The 16,487-nt window shown below is 35.6% G+C and overlaps 1 protein-coding gene across 1 annotated transcript in view; it reads right to left on the minus strand.

Moving 5' to 3' along the window:
- LOC107738932 (serine/threonine-protein kinase mTOR-like) overlaps positions 1–16,487 on the minus strand; it is a 164,073-nt gene that overhangs the window by 64,056 nt on the left and 83,530 nt on the right. Inside the window, exons 29-30 of the mRNA XM_016550858.1 lie at positions 10,043–10,118; positions 5,738–5,877 (exon numbers count right to left, since the gene is read on the minus strand). Of these exons, the coding sequence (XP_016406344.1) occupies positions 5,738–5,877; positions 10,043–10,118 (216 nt within the window). The remainder of the gene's footprint in view (positions 1–5,737; positions 5,878–10,042; positions 10,119–16,487) is intronic.

A 16,487-nucleotide genomic window follows, 5' to 3' on the forward strand; every position in this document is an offset into this window, starting at 1 on the left:
GTTTGCAGTAGCGCTACTGTGCTGTAACATGGTGTAGGCTAGTTCAGCTGTACTGGGCAACGCTGGTAAAATACACTGCTCCTTTCAGTGACGCTATGCTCTGCTATGCTATGCTCTGCTCATATGCTCTGATAATAATAGCTTTGTAGGACTATACATTATTTGGATAATTAGTCAAAAAAAACCAACAACAACAACTTATCTGATTCTGTTACATAGAAGTGAATATAAATAATATATTGATATCTAATATTAAAGGTGACATATTATGCCCCTTTTTACAATATGTAATATAAGTCTCTGGTGTCCCCAGAATGTGTCTGTGAAGTTTAAGCTCAAAATACTCCACAGATCATTTATTATATAATTTTGAAAATGCCTATTTTGAGTGGAAGCAGAAACAAGCTGTTTTTCAAACGCGCTCGTTTTCTCAGACGCTTGCAGAAAAAGGCTTACCTAAACAAAGTGATTGGGTTAATCTTTTTCACGTTTCCTTGGTTGGTAGATGCAGCAGGGACCTGATTATAGCACTTAAAACCTGGAAAAGTCAGATTTTCATGATATGTCACCTTTAAGGTAATACTCTTCAATAAGGTTCCATTAGTTAATGTTAGTTAATTTAACTATCATGAACGAACAATGAACAATACATTTATTACAGTATTTATTAATCTTTCTTAATGTTAGTTAATGAGAATACAGTTAGTCAATGTTAGTTCATGTTAATTCAGAGTGCATTAACTGTTAACAAGCACAACTGTTGAAATTAACATGAACTAAGATTAATAAATGCTGTTATTTTATTGGCTTGTGTTTTTTTTAATTCAGTATCATTAAAATTGAGTTAAATTTAAATAGTCTTACAAAATTACTTTATATTATCTAATAAAATAATAAATAATCATTACAAAGCATTTTCGGATTCGGTTTTCGGCCAAGTGCATCCAGAATTTTCGGTTTCCGTTTCGGCCCAGAATTTTCATTTCCGTGCACCCCTAGATGTAAGACTACGTGTTTTATTTAATTTAATATAAATTTAACAGTAATTTACTTTCAAATGCCCCAATTGCTGAAGGGTCTGCACAACTTTTTAGTACAATTTCAAGTTGCACTGTTCGAAATACCTGTAGTAGCACAGCAGTGCATACCTGTTTACATTTAATTAAGGTGGACTAGATTAGACTGTAATACAAATACAGGAGTTTGCCAGGTGCATACAACATTTATGACAGGTTTTCATGAAAGTGTTGGTCAGTTTGTCTGCTTGACAATCCCATTTTGCACTGCAACAATAAAACTGAAGTGAGATAAACAAACTGAGAAATGTTTCTTTTTAGTTAAAACAGATGTTGTCAAAGTTTTCATTTGGGGACATAATTTGAAGTTGGAAAAAGGTAATAAATTGCAATATATATCGCAGAATATCGCAATATATTTAAAACCGCAATAATATCGTATCGTGACACAGTATCGTGATAATATCGTATCGTGAGGCCTCTGGTGATTCCCACCCCTAGTAATTATGCAAGAGCAATGCATACACACACTTTAAACCTACATACAGTACAAGAGCTTCATTTACAGTACGGAGTGTCCTATAATGATGAATTAGAATAAAACAGCAGCAATATAATAAAACAGCCATATAATACAACCCCAAATCAGAAAAAGTTGGGATGTTTTGTAAAATTCCATAAAATCAAGAATATGTTATTTGTTCATTCTCTTTAACCTTTACTTAATTGACAAAAGTACAAAGAAAAGATTTCCACTGTTTTCACTGACAAAATTGTATTTTGTAAATATAAACAAATTTTGATTTTGATGGCTGCAACACACTCCAAAAAAAGTTGGGAGAGAGGCATGTTTAACACTGTATCACATCAACTTTCCTTTTAATTAAAATGTTTAATTGCTTGGGAATTGAGTATACTAATTGTTAAAGTTTTGCAATCAAACTTTTTGCCCAATCTCGCTTGATACAAGACTTCAGCTGCTCAACAGTATGATGCAGTGGCAGACTGTGTTAGATGACAGTGGTTTTCCAAAGTACTCCTGAGCCCATGTGGCAATATATAACACCACATGACAGTTTCTCATGCAATGCCATTTGAGGGCTCAAAGGTCATGCACATTCAAATGAGGTTTCCTGTCTTGCCCTACATGTACTGAGATTTCTCTGAATTCCCTGAATCTTTTCACAATATTATGTGAGGTAGTTGGTGAAATACCTAAATTCTTTGCAATTTTGCATTGAGAAATGTGATTTTTTATTTATTTGACACTTCTCTCATGAAATTTTTAAGAGTTTTTTTTCCCCTTGTCCATTCAATTAAAGTTAATGTGGTCCTATGTTGTCTGTACACCAATGTTCTTCTGAGTATCTTATTTTATGTTCTAAAGAAGAAAGAAATTTTTTTCATTTCATTCATCTATCACATATCCATTTGATTTCGAGTCATCTGATTCAACTTTTCTTGCCGTTCTTGATTCTTGCTTAATGCTGGAGAATCTTTCACAATGACCAAAATGTATGAAATTATTAGCATAAACCTTAGCACACTGTACTGTTACTGTTGCATAAAGATTTGAAGTCATTACCATGCAATACATAGCTTCCAAGATAAAAATATAGTAGAGATTACTACATTTTTAAGAAGAATACATAGAAAGCAACCTGTGACAAAAGAAGCGTGAAATAAATAAATGTACTACTTAGCAACAAACCAGTAATCTCAGAATGATAAACTTCATTTTGATCATGACCAATCTGCACAACAATCTTAGAGTCAATAAGTGCATTTACAAGCAATTTTTCATTGTTAGTGGTGTACAATTAAATACCATTCAGAAACCAGCTTTGTCCTCTTCTTTCAGTTACTTATCCATTCTTTTCCTGGAGTTCAACACACAGTCATCTTCATCAAAAATAGCGAGACTAAATTATATTATCAGTGCTCATGCTGCTGTCCCTTGCGGTCTTTGCACTTGAAATTAGCTGATGATAAATAAAATGCTGCGCTTAATTTAACTCTGTTAAATTTCCAAATAGCACAGGAATTGAAGAATGGATTTATATTTGTTTTTTGGAAACACATTTTAAGTGTAAATGGAACAGTTTTAACAAATCGGATATCTGATCAGTAAAAACGAGTTGGCACTAGACATGTGCTGGTATTCGGTAATGCGATATATCACGGTAATGATTATGCACGATATTGTTATCGTGGGCACTTCTAAACACCGTGAATAATTATATATTACAAATTATTCAGAATTTTGAATGCATTTCTACATTTCAATACCGTGATAATACAGTATACCGTTATAAAAGCATGAGCAATTAATCGCAACATGAAAATTTGATACCGGCATATCCCTAGCTTGCACTAGATCGGTAATGTTTGGCCACTTTGTCAACTTCACTGAGAATGGGAATAAGTTTGGATGCTCAGACATGCGCCAAGTCACTGCTGCACTGATTTATGTGCTATACAACACTACAAATACAACATAGCTAAATCTAAATTCCAGAGGATCACTTGGATCATCATTTTACATTGTAATGAACAAAAAAACAAGAATTTGTCAAATAGCAATAGCTGTCCAAGTCATACATTTTAATGAAACTAAAAATTAAAAGTTATTATTTCCTTATTCAATGTATCTTTTTTCTTTGTGATTTATTTAAATCAAATGAATTAATTCAATAAATCAATCAATCAGAATACTATATAATGTTACAAATAAAATTTGATCAACATCAACAAAAGCCATGTTTACATTGCCAAAGGTGGTACATACAGTGCCCTCCACTAATATTGGCACCCGTGGTAAATATGAGCAAAGGCGGCTGTGAAAATAAATCTGCATCGTTTATCTTTTTGATCTTTCATTCAAAAAATTCACAAAATTCTAACCTTTCACTGAAGAAAAACAATGGAAAGTGGGGGGAAAATCTAATTATGAAATACATGTTTTTCTCTAGTTCAAGGTGGCCACAATTATTGGCACCCAATTATTGCAACGTCCTTTTCCCAAGATGTACAACAACATGTGGTGATGTAGGTGCTGTTTGATTTTTTTTAATTTTTTAATTTTTTTTTAGGATTTCTGACCCCAAGACTCAACTAAAATATGCAATTCTCCAGCTGTGATCCTTGGAGAGACTTTGGCCAATCAAACTCTCCTCCTTACCGTGTATTAGGACGATATACATGTCCTCTTCCAGGCAGATTTGTAACATCTTTAGTTGATTGGAACCTCTTAATTATTGCCCTGATGGTGGAAATGGGGATTTTCAATGCGTTAGCTCTTTTCTTACAGCCACTTTCTATTTTGTGAATCTCAACAATCTTGTTCTGCACATCAGAACTTTATTCTTTGGTTTTACTCCTTGTGATGGATGATTAAGGGAATTTGGCCTTTGTGTTCCTCATATTTATAATCCTGTGGAACAGGAAGTCATGGACGAACAATTTCATGCTCCTAGTCACCCTGGTGTGCTAAAAAAAATGTAAATATGTATACTTCAGAATTATTTTACTCATTAGAATTTCTAGGGGTGCCAATAATTGTGGCCAACATGCATTGGGGTAAAACATTTATTTCATAATGAGATTTTCCCCGCACTTTCAATCATTTTACTTCAATGAAAGGTTAGAATTTTGTGAATTTTTTTTAAACAAAGATCAAAAAGATAAACAATGCAGATTTATTTTCATAGCCACCTTTGCTCATATTTACCAGGGATGCCAATATTAGTGGAGGGCACTGTTGGCTGCATCTGTCATCATGTTTATTTAAACTTTTACAAACTGTTTATTACTGCTCAAAGGGAGCATAAATGTTTTTAAACAACAATTGCATTATGTTATGAGATTAATGTAATTTTAAATAGCCTATATAAAGTATATAAATTATAAAATAAAAATTCAGGGTGTAATGCTGCCATACAAAGGTAAAACAAGCTGAGAACCATTTATCAGTCACTCCTCAATCACTCTCCCACACAAACTCTTCCTCATGCTTCCCAAGTAAATGACTATTACAGAAATCAGTAAGATTTTCCTTTCAAAAGTAGAGAAAAAAATGTCAAATGAGAGCACTGTTAGATTCCATGAGGGCACAAAGGGACGGTGTGAGCACACATATGCAACCAATCTCTGCTTTTACTCACTCAGTCATATCCAATCCTTCTTGTGTGACCCCGTATATATTTCACAGGAGAAATGACTTTCCATGGTGTAATGTTTTGCAGTCCATTTTTCTTTGAATATTTTACAGCTTGTGGGGAGCATGCATTTTTTCCATCAATAATAGTTTTCTTGATATTATGAATAAGAATTTGTCAATTAAAAAAATGATGCAAGGTTCTAAACCTTACGCTCGGCAAAAATTTAATACTGACTAAAAAATTAATCCGCAACTAATAAATAGTAACCAATAACATCAAACATTTGACAGTACTACAAACTTCCTGCTTAGAAACATGGACATGTCCATCCTGTCTAATCCCCCTCCCCCCCAAAAAAAGCATACATTTACCTTCAATAAGAATAGTACTATACAGGATATATATATAAAAAAAAATGGAAGTATTCGATACATTTATCCTGAAGCATAATGCATAAATTGACAAATAAAAAAATTCCCCAAAAAAGAACCAAAGTTGAAAAAAAGCTAGAATTAGTATGCACACTTCCAGAAACGGACAAGTTATGATACATGTGCCTACCATTCGCCTAGTGCTTCCAGACATCTCATGCGACCCAGGATAAGCTCCGGATCATCTTTGTTCATGTCGATTTTTTTATCATAGGCGACCAAAGCATCTTCCCACTCATGAAGTTTCTCATACCAGGTGGCTTGGATCTCCTGTAGTGGAAGACAAACATAAAAGGATGATGGAAATAATTAAAACGATATCACTGACATCAATGAAAAATCAGGGACAATTTTTTTTTTTTTTTATGGGGTAGGGAGTTGAAAGTGTTTGCTTCATTCGTAAATTAAGCAAACCACAAACTCATCTTTTGGCACTCAACATTTGGGATTTTCAATCTCACACAAATTGCATTCACATCTGGAATGCAGACAGCTGAGTACGGATAGCTCCAATTGTTGTTCTAACATTTAATGGGAGGGCACAGAAACAATTTATTTTAAAATTGGCAGCGAGCCCACTGTGAGCATCTGCCGGAGTAATGGATGGTTCAGCAACAGTTGAAATAACACTTCACCAGGTCATATTTCATAATTGAAAGAAACTGAATTTTCTAAGCAGGCTCTTTTGATGAATGACAGCATAAAATCCTCATTTTTCATATAGTATACAGAATATGTATGTCATTTGGGCCCAATAAGTCTCGAAAGGCTACAACAACAACAAAAAACAAAGTAAATCTCCACTCATAATCCTGGATTCTGCAACAAGGGCCAGAAAATTGGCAAAAAACAGTGAATATACATAGAAAGTTCCAGCTTAAACAAATAAATGTGTATTTGTTTTAACATTCTATACAAAAACTTAAACTATGATCAAAACATTGGAATCACTACAACAGTTTTCTTACTACTCTTTATATACTCTTTCTTACTCACTTTCTATTAGGGATGTTCATTTTAACCATTTAACCGGTTAACCGACGGTAAGAATTTTGACCGATTAATACAATCAGTTAAACGTTTTAAAAATGCATTTAATTATAAATTTTTTCAGTAATTTATCAAAATATTTAAAATGGTTTGCTGCATGGTTAAAATACACTACGCGTATAAAAATTTTGTTTTTTAGGGGGAAAAAAAACAAGTCGCGTATAAGTCGCATTTTATTATTTCATTCAGAAACAATGTTTTACATCACGGTGGTACAGTGATAACACTTAACCTTAATGGCTTAAGTCGAACATCCCTACTTTCTATACTATTCTGATTCCATATACAGTGCTACTCAACTGAAAAAAAAGATGCTGAATTTGTACTTTAATAAGGACACATTAGATTTCTTAAGAACTAGTAGGTTTTCTACATAAACCGTTTTTTTTTGTAAACTAGAGTATTGTCTGTGGAAAAATAATATTACTATTTTGACTATTATGACTTTTTAAAAACTACTACATTGGTGAGCAGAGGTTTTGCAAAATATGAGGCCCAAATGTTTTACATTTATGAACTGATTGTTAAGTCTGTATTTGCAAATTGTCACACGTGTGAATTGATTTAGATTTGTATTTGTATGTGTGTGTACAGGTTTGATACCTGTGAGGTCCAAAATGTCCTCACTAATAGCCAGACCTTACTAGTTTAAAATCAGTCAAATCATGTTTGTCTTTAAATCTTGTTATTTGAAATCTAGTGTTTAGGGGTAGGGGTTGGGTAAAGCGATAGAAAATATAATTCCCGTCCCGTGTTGAGGGGCCCCACGATAACCTCCCCGTGCTGGGTTGCGTCGTATCATGTGTCGACTATAGCCAGAGATATTGTCAAAAGCATCAAATATTGGAAATATTAAGAGGATTTGCCATTTCCAATTAATGTAGGCCTGTTACATTCTTCTTATTATTAGGCCTGTTATTATTATTAGGTTACTTTTATTATTAAATTACAATTAATTTGCCTCGCAATAATTTCATAGAGCATCACCGCATAACTGACGCACTATGAGGATAATAAAAGATTAGGCTATTAGCTTTTTAAGCTATTTTAAAACAGGTCTATTAATTTATACAATGAATTATAGGTCTGTAATTAAAATTATTAACACTGCAGTCATCAATGAAAATTAAGAGCAGCTTTATTTCAAGCACCGACTTTCAAAAATACCCTGTTTAACGCAAAATACATTTTTTTTTTCACTATGCATGGGCCACAAGAGAAATATTAAGGAATAATTCAAGACAGTTATATGCCGTTATCAGCATATGTTGACGTAGATTCGTCTCTTGTAGTCTCTGAGAGAATATTCGCCGTTAATGCAGCGTCAGATGCCGAAAGCGGCGTCAGTTTGTACTTTTTTTACTTTCACTTTGTATAATTGACTGAGGTTAAAACGTTCAACGGCATAACTCTTGCGCAAAGTTTGCACGTTGCTTATTATCAGCCTTCATGGTTTAAAACAGAAATATTTCCAATATTCACAAACCCCATACCCACCCCTAGCACATTCACTCTGTCTACGAAACCACGCTGTTGTAGCACATGGAGAATGAAACCTGGCATTGTCTTGATTTAAAGGGGTCATATGATGCGATTTCAAGTTTTCCTTTCTCTTTGGAGTGTTACAAGCTGATTGTGCATAGATAAGATCCCTGAAGTTGCAAAGACTAAAGTCTCAAAACCAAAGAGATATACTCTGCCACGGCCCCCTAAAACGGCTCGTTCTAACACACCCCACATATCTACCATAGCACGTCAGTTGTCTTAACCGCGGCTTGTGTACTGCATCATCTCTGTGTCTGTCACGCGACTCTGTTGCCTTTTCGGGCTTGAACTGATGGTAAAACTAATGACATTATTTACTGTCTTTACATTTATTTTGAAAGATGAAGCTCGCGATTATGGTAAGGGGCGTTACATTTCCGACACGTGCTTGTGGTGTTCGGCCAATCACAATGCACTGGGTCAGCTGGCCAATCAGAGCAGACTGCGCTTGTCAAAGGAGGGGGCTTTGTTGAAAATGAAGCGTTTGAGAGAGGCAGGGCATAGAGGACCTACAATAATGTACAGTATTTGAAAAATAATGTGTTTTTTGAACATTAAAGCATGTCAACATATTCTGTTAAAATACACAAATTAATGATCTTTAAAAAAGCATCATATGACCCCTTTAATAACCATGGACTTCCCATGAAAAACATCATCTTGATGACATTTTATGCCTCTGTACAATTTCAATATATGCCTCCATGTCAATGGTACCTTCGCACGTATGCCAGTCACCCATACCGTTTGCTCTGCTGCCTCTTCATACTATGACAGATGTTTGCTTTCGCATCTGTCGCTGATGAAAGTCTGGATGCTCCCTTTCATATTTGAGATTGAGAAGTCGACATCGATTTTTTTCAGAAACCAGGTGAAATGTGGACTCATCTGACCACAGCACACATTTCTTTTTGACTATCTGAGATGAGCTCTGGCCCAGAGAACCCTGCGGCATCACTGCATAGAATTGATGTATAGCTTTCTCCCGGAGTAACAGAGATTCAAGTTGCATTTATTGATACAACAGCAGACTGTGTTAAGTGACAGCAGTTTCCCGAAGTACTCCTGAGCCCATGTGGCTATATTTAACACTGCAGCATGACGGTTTCTTATGCAATGCCATTTGAGGGCACAAAGGTCATGCACATTCAACTGAGGTTTCTTGCCTCACCCTACATAGACTGAGGTTTCTCTGGATTCTCTGAATCTTTTCACAATATTATGTATGTATGGTAGTTGGTAAAATAAATAAATTCTTTGCATTGAGAAATGTGATTTTTGATTTGTTTGACACTTCTCTCATGAAATTTGTCACAGAGTGATGAGCCATGATCCAGCTTTGCTGGCAAAGACTGAGATGCTCCTTTTATACCCAAATATGATACCCTCACCTATTACCAATTCACCTGCTTACTGTGAACGATTTCAAAACTTTTTTTGGAGTATGTTGTAGCCATCAAAATCTTTTCTTTGTTCTTTTGTCAATTAAATAAAAGTTAAATTGAATTTACAGATAACAGATTCTTGGCTTTATTGCATTTTACAAAAGTCCCAACTTTTCTGGAATTGGGGTTGTAAATGCTTACAAAACACTTGTTTAACTATTAGAATATTAACTTCAGATGAAACAAGACAAACAGATACTATTTTTATGACAATCAAGCAATTAGCCCCTCAATTCTCATCACAATAATTAAAAAACAAACAAAAAAAATCTAAAATATTTTTTAAGGTGATATGACCAAGACCTTTCTTAACAGGCTTAGTGAGATTCACATCATCTTATGAAGTAAATGCATGATGGATGGCACACAGATTAATAAGGGATGGAAGGCCTTACCAATTCTCCAAAGTGTTTCATGGCATACTCCAGAACTCCTGATGCTGCCTCTGGCTGCTGGAGCTTATTATTGATGCTAAAAAGAAAGAATACAATGTTTTAGTGCACACTCTAAATCTTTAATATTGCAAATATGATTATGGAAATTGAGATTAGCTACAACAACAATTCTACACAAGTTTATAACACTAAAAATTGGTAGTATCTCCAAGCACATGAGCAATTAGCCAGTAAATTCGCACAATAAATGGCCTGACAAATATTTTACTGTTATATTTATGATCCTTCTAATGACCAATTAAAAAACTTCCCATCTGGAAGCACTTGTGCAATGTCAGTATGAAGTTTTCTATGACTGCCAGACTTGCCAATACATCTGCTTTTACAGGGGGGTACGGGAAAGGAAATTAAGCCATCATTTAAAAAAAAAATCATACAAAACCAATTAATAAAACAATAACATTTGTAACTTGTACCAAAAAAATGTATGTTACCAACACCACTAAAAAGAAACAGCATTTATGACACAATGACTCCCTGAATACTTGACAGAATAATCAAACAAGTATTTTTCGGGGGTATGTATCTGTACTGCCCTCGGTATATGTGCTGTATATAACTTGACAGCCAGATAAACTCTTCCCTAACATCAAGACTCTGAAGACATAGGCTCCTTGTCCACAGGTTTATTGACGTTGTGAGGAAAAGTGAAACTGAAACATACAAAACGCATAATCAACAGATATAATCAAATGAAATGAATTAAATCTCCTTTTTTTCCTTTTACTGTCACAAGTTTATGTATTTAACAAATATCTTTAAATGTAATGTATGTATATTTAACATGTATTTAATTTTCTAATCACTGTTCCAGAAACCAAATTTGCCTTGATCTTCTGGCAAATAAGAGGTCTTTGTACCATCAAAAGTTCCTGCAAGTTTCATAGCTTAAGACATCCTCCCCATTATAAACGACACTGATAATCTGATAGTTGTCCACTGGCTGTGTGTGACACTGCTTTTATTGTTATCTGCCAGCTTGCATTGCGTTATCTCGCCTTAAAAGCGTGGTTTCACTTGTCACGCCCATAGGTGTTCAATCGACGTGCAGCGAGTGGGTCTGAAGAAGTAGCTGTTTACAATAAGATTGCGATGCCACGCAGATGTGCCGTTCCTGGCTGTGGAAAAACAACATGTTTGAATACGCTGCCGAAGGATCCAGACATCAGGGAAAAATGGATTCAGTTTATTTTTCACAAACGTCCCAGTAACGTCAGTGTTAATTTACGTGTGTGTTCACTACATTTCATGGATGACTGTTTTGAGAACAAATCGCTACTGCAATGCTTGCCAGAACACTTTTGCTCAAAGATCAGGCCGTGCCGACTATTCTGGACCCAACAACGACACCGCAAACTGTAAGTAATGTAGTTCATGTAAAAACTACTTTTTAAAATATTATTAGCGGTTTAATTCATAATGAATAATAACAGTGTTTTTACTTACTTACTTTTCAGAGTCCATCATGTTCAGGCCCCGTGTTAAAAAACGTTAGCCAATCATAACAGTGGGCGGTTACACTGAACTCTTAAAGGGGAAACCCCCCCAAAACCGACTGTTTGAGTCAGAGGATGAGAAACAGGGTGGAAAAAGGTCATAAATCACAAATTTTTTTTAGTTTTTCGTCCAAAAAACTATAGTAACATTATAATTACACCTTAGGGTGTAACAGATCAGCCAGGCTCCGCCACCACCCAATCACAACGATCCCTCTCACCTGAGTTCTGAGCACCTGCACCTGTCACCAATCAAGCACCTCATTACCAGCCTGCATAAAAGCACACACCTCAGACACCCTCACTGTCCGGTCTCGTTTACACGTAGAGGACTCAATGACTTTGCTACTGAATTCCTTTGAATACTTCTTGCATTACTTACCTCCTGTGTTCCTCCTAGCGTCTCCTCGTCTCCAAGTGTCTCCTGTATCTCCTAGTTCGTCAGACCTCTTCCGTAACATAGGGAACATAATAAAACAAACCAAAAAACCCATGTCATGATCCCTTTAACTTTATTGAACTTTTGGTCCTATGTAATCATCATTAGCAAAAACATGTTATAGCACCACATTGTGGCCGATTCTCACCAAATCTGATACACAGCTTAATCAAGCATACCTTCTAAGTGTCTGCCATTTTTCACAATAGTGGGCCAGTCAGATTTGATTTTATAAGATGCTGAAATTTGATTGGCTGTTGGCAGCAATGTTTGTTTGGTTATGAGAGTAAAATTTGAAAAATATGTTACTATTTGCCCCAAAGAAGGGGCATACCCATTTTCAACTTGATTTATCACATGGCTGTGGAGTTTTTTTGTAATTTTTTGCGTTCGAATATAGGTCCATTCGTTAAAACGTGTGATGGCAGACAATTTAATTTGCTAATATCTTTGCAATGCTTCTACATATCAGCATTTTTTGACAACATTTTGCCAGCATAATCTATAGCTGCTTTGTACACAGATTGGTGAAGATTGGCAAACAGCCTAAGTGGTGTTCGAAGAAGTAGGTTTTCAGAAAATCGAAAATAGTGCAAGCAATTTCATGCCACAAATAGAAATCGAAGATATACGTTTTGCAGATTAGTTGAGGGGAAAAATACGTTTGCTACTAGCCCTTACAATTTCAAAGTGATGAACCAAAATGCAAAAGTGCTAATTATAGCACCACCTAGTGCCTGGCGGATATGTGTCTGGGATTTCTGATCATCCCACCAAGTTTGGTATTGCTTTTTATTTTGTGCCAGATGAAATGTACAGATTTGTTGGCACAATGGTGAGAGTAACCTCAGTAACTAATAGAGCTGCACAATTCTGGATTAACTGATAATCTTTTTTTTAAATTTTATTTTCTTTTGCTTAGAATAGAGATCATGATTCTCTCACAACTGATAAATTGTCATTATTTGCATATTACATAATTTGATTTGACAGCCCTAGTTTGAAATATTGTGAGTTTACAATTAAACATTGGTGCTACTTTCGAGAAACTGAGTACTTGTGCTCATCTCTATTTATGACTGTATTTGTTACAAGGAGGCCCCTTTCCACCATGAAATCTAAGGCGTCAGTAACATATGCAATGACCGAGAGAGAACACTGAATGGAACATTTGCACTTCTGCCCATAAGCCATTACAGTTGCTGTCTCTTTCCTGCTTTTTAAAAGCCCTTGGGGGCAACATACTTGCTAGGTGAGGTCAAAATAAATGTTCTGACACTTGGCGAGGAAAGTTGGAAAGTGCAAAAAACAAGCTAGAAAGTAAGTATTGGTGTTGCTTCCTATGATAAATAATTTGGCTTAACCAGTTTAAACATGTAACTGTTTGATTAGATGGATAAATACACAGGCAAGACACACATTAAAGCTGCTCAAGTCTACATAAATCCCACAGTACATTAGAACCTATAGGCTTGAACAAAGTTATGTCAAACAGAAGAGAAAAAAAAGCAATTCACATTTTGCAATTCAAGACTAGGAAAGACTGCATGAATGCATCTAGTAATGGTTTGGAAAGCTGGTGGTATTTTGTATTTGCAACATCAAATTGCAATTGCAGTTCTGCATCTACTGTGACTTCTAACTCATTCTATTCTTCTGTATCAAGGTTCTTCAGAATAATTTAAATTTCACTTCTACAGACTCTACAAGAGTCTGTATGCTACATATAAGTGCTGGGTGCATTATTCTAGTGGTTCTACTCCTATTGGCATTCAACCAAGTAAATATCTGATTCTATTCCATTTCATGACATCACATTTCACCTGTTATAAAACAGAAAAACTGGATACAAACTGGAAAGTGTACAAGTTTAAAAAATTTTTTTTTGAAGATTATTTGTTTGTTTTTAAGTTTCCATAAGTTTGATGTGGGCTTGATAAAGTGTGCTCTAACTCTATTACTGTTCCTTCTGCTTTTAAATCTGAGTTGAGTAGTCATTGTAATATCTGAGTCATGGCTTGATAGAACAATCACAAGCTATGACCTACAGTGGGGTTTAGCAATTTATATCAAGAAAAGATTTGATGTTACTTGTTGTGGCTATCTGATGTAAAAAATCCTACTGACCTTAGTGTGCATCGGCCACTCCCCTCTGCTATTCCACTGCTAAAATGACATACTATCACAACAAAATTAACAATTCGTCTAACTCTCACATGCTCTTTAAAACATTTTCATCCCACCTTTACCCCCCCCACCCCCATCAACTCAGACAGCTGATGACTTAGCCACATTCTTCATTAATAAAATTACAACCATCAGTGCACAATTCTCCACACCATAAACTGCCAAACACATCTTACCAGCAAAAATACACTCGCTTCTCTCCACTCTCAGAGGCAGAAATCTCCAAACTCATCCTTTCCAATCATGCTACTACTTGTTCACTTGATCCTATTCCATTTCATCTTCTTCAAGCCATTTCTCCTTCAGTTGTACATGCACTCACATCACTAACACATCTCTTCACACTATTGTCTTTCCCTCAGCATTTAAACAGGCTCGGATAAAACCACTACTTAAGAAACCCTCTTCTAACCCAGCACTTTTAGAAAACTACAGAACGGTTTCCCTTCTTCCATTCATTGTAAAAACACCATAACCCTGCCTTTCTCATACAGAACAATGTACTGGACAGCAACCAGTATGGCTTCAGAAGTGGACATTCAAACAAGACTGCCTTACTCTCGGTTGTTGAAGCCCTAAGACTGGCAAAAGTGGCTTCCAAATCTTCAGTACTTATCTTGCTGGATCTGTCCACTGCTTTTGACACGGTTCGAGTCTTACCTCTCAGACAGTTCTTTCAAGGTATCTAGAAGGGGTGAGGTGTCCAAGTTGCAACATTTAGCTACTGGGATTCCTCAGGGCTCAGTTCTTAGACCACATCTCTTCTCTATCTACATTTACATTACATTACATTTACTTTTAGTCATTTAGCAGATGCTTTTATCCAAAGCGACTTACAAATGAGGACAATGGAAGCGATCAAAATCAACAAGAGAGCAATGATATGCAAGTGCTATAACAAGTCTCAGTTAGCTTAACGCAGTACACGTAGCAAGTTTTTTTTTTAATTATACAATAAATAACAAGAAAACAGATAGAATAGAAAAAAAATAGAGTAAGCTAGTGTTAGAGACCTTTTTTTTTGTTTTTGTTAATTGTATAATAAATAAGAAAACAAATAGATAGAATACAAAAAAAATTAGAGAAGCTAGTGGTTTTTTTTTTTTAAAGAAAACAAGCAGTTAGTAAATGAATAGAGTGCAAGTCTAAAAGGGGCACTTTTTTTTTTTTTTTTTTTTTTTAAAGAATAGAGTTATAATAGAGAGTGCTAGAGTTAGAGGGTCAAATAAAGATGGAAGAAATGTGTTTTTAGCCGATTCTTGAAGATGCATCTACATGGCATCACCAGGTTTTGTAATTAAGAAATATGGCTTTTCACACCACTGCTATGCTCTTGACACTCAACTTTACCTCTGATTCCATCCTGATGATCCGACGATGATGAAGAACTAGTGTTGGGCGATATGGTCATTTTTCAAATCGTCATATTGCCACCCCGTGAGATCGCCGATACACAATATTTTTTGTGCGTGTGTGCGTGCGTGGGTGGGTGGGGGCAAGAGAGAGACTCTCTGTACTTATCATAGGCTATTTCATAACTATATGGTGTTTTAAACCGCGCGGGCGCGTGAGAGAGAGAGCCTATGAAAGCACCAATAATTGAAATAATACACTTTCAAACATACTGCTAAATTAACATGTTAAATATAAAAATATTTAAAACAGCTAGTTCATATATATTCAGATACAACAGTCATACATCGCTATTAGGACCGCACGTCCTGTGACAAGTTTGCCGCATCGGAGGACGGAAGTTGTCAGTCTAAAAGGTCTGCAGTCAACGGTGAAAATCAAAAGTAGATTTATTTTAAAGACCAACAGTTTAACACTAAATATTGGACATAAACAAACATGTTAAATATAACAGTATTTAAAACAGGTAAGTTCATATATTTGGAGTAAAGTTAAATTGAACGGATCCTCCTTGTTCAAGCTCTTGTTCTGTCCAATTGCAATGCACTCGACAGGTCTTCCAGCCAGTTCTATCAAACCTCTGCAACTAATCTATAAAGCAGCAGCAAGATTAGTCTTTAACAAGACAAAATGAGCGCATGCCACACCTCTGTTCATCAATTTGCACTGGATACCAACAGCAGCTTGCATAAAATTCAAGGCATTGATGTTTGCCTACAAAACGTCTCAGGTTACGTATGTAACCATGGTTCCCTGAGTAGGGAACGAGACACTGCGTCCTCTAGGGGTCGCTATGGGGGAATGCCTCGTCGTGACCAGTGTCTGAAGCATACATTGAAAAAACACCAAC

The sequence above is a fragment of the Sinocyclocheilus rhinocerous genome, unplaced genomic scaffold (genome assembly GCF_001515625.1).
Source record: "Sinocyclocheilus rhinocerous isolate Xijiao unplaced genomic scaffold, SAMN03320098_v1.1 scaffold2570, whole genome shotgun sequence".
Taxonomy (NCBI): Eukaryota; Metazoa; Chordata; class Actinopteri; order Cypriniformes; family Cyprinidae; genus Sinocyclocheilus; species Sinocyclocheilus rhinocerous.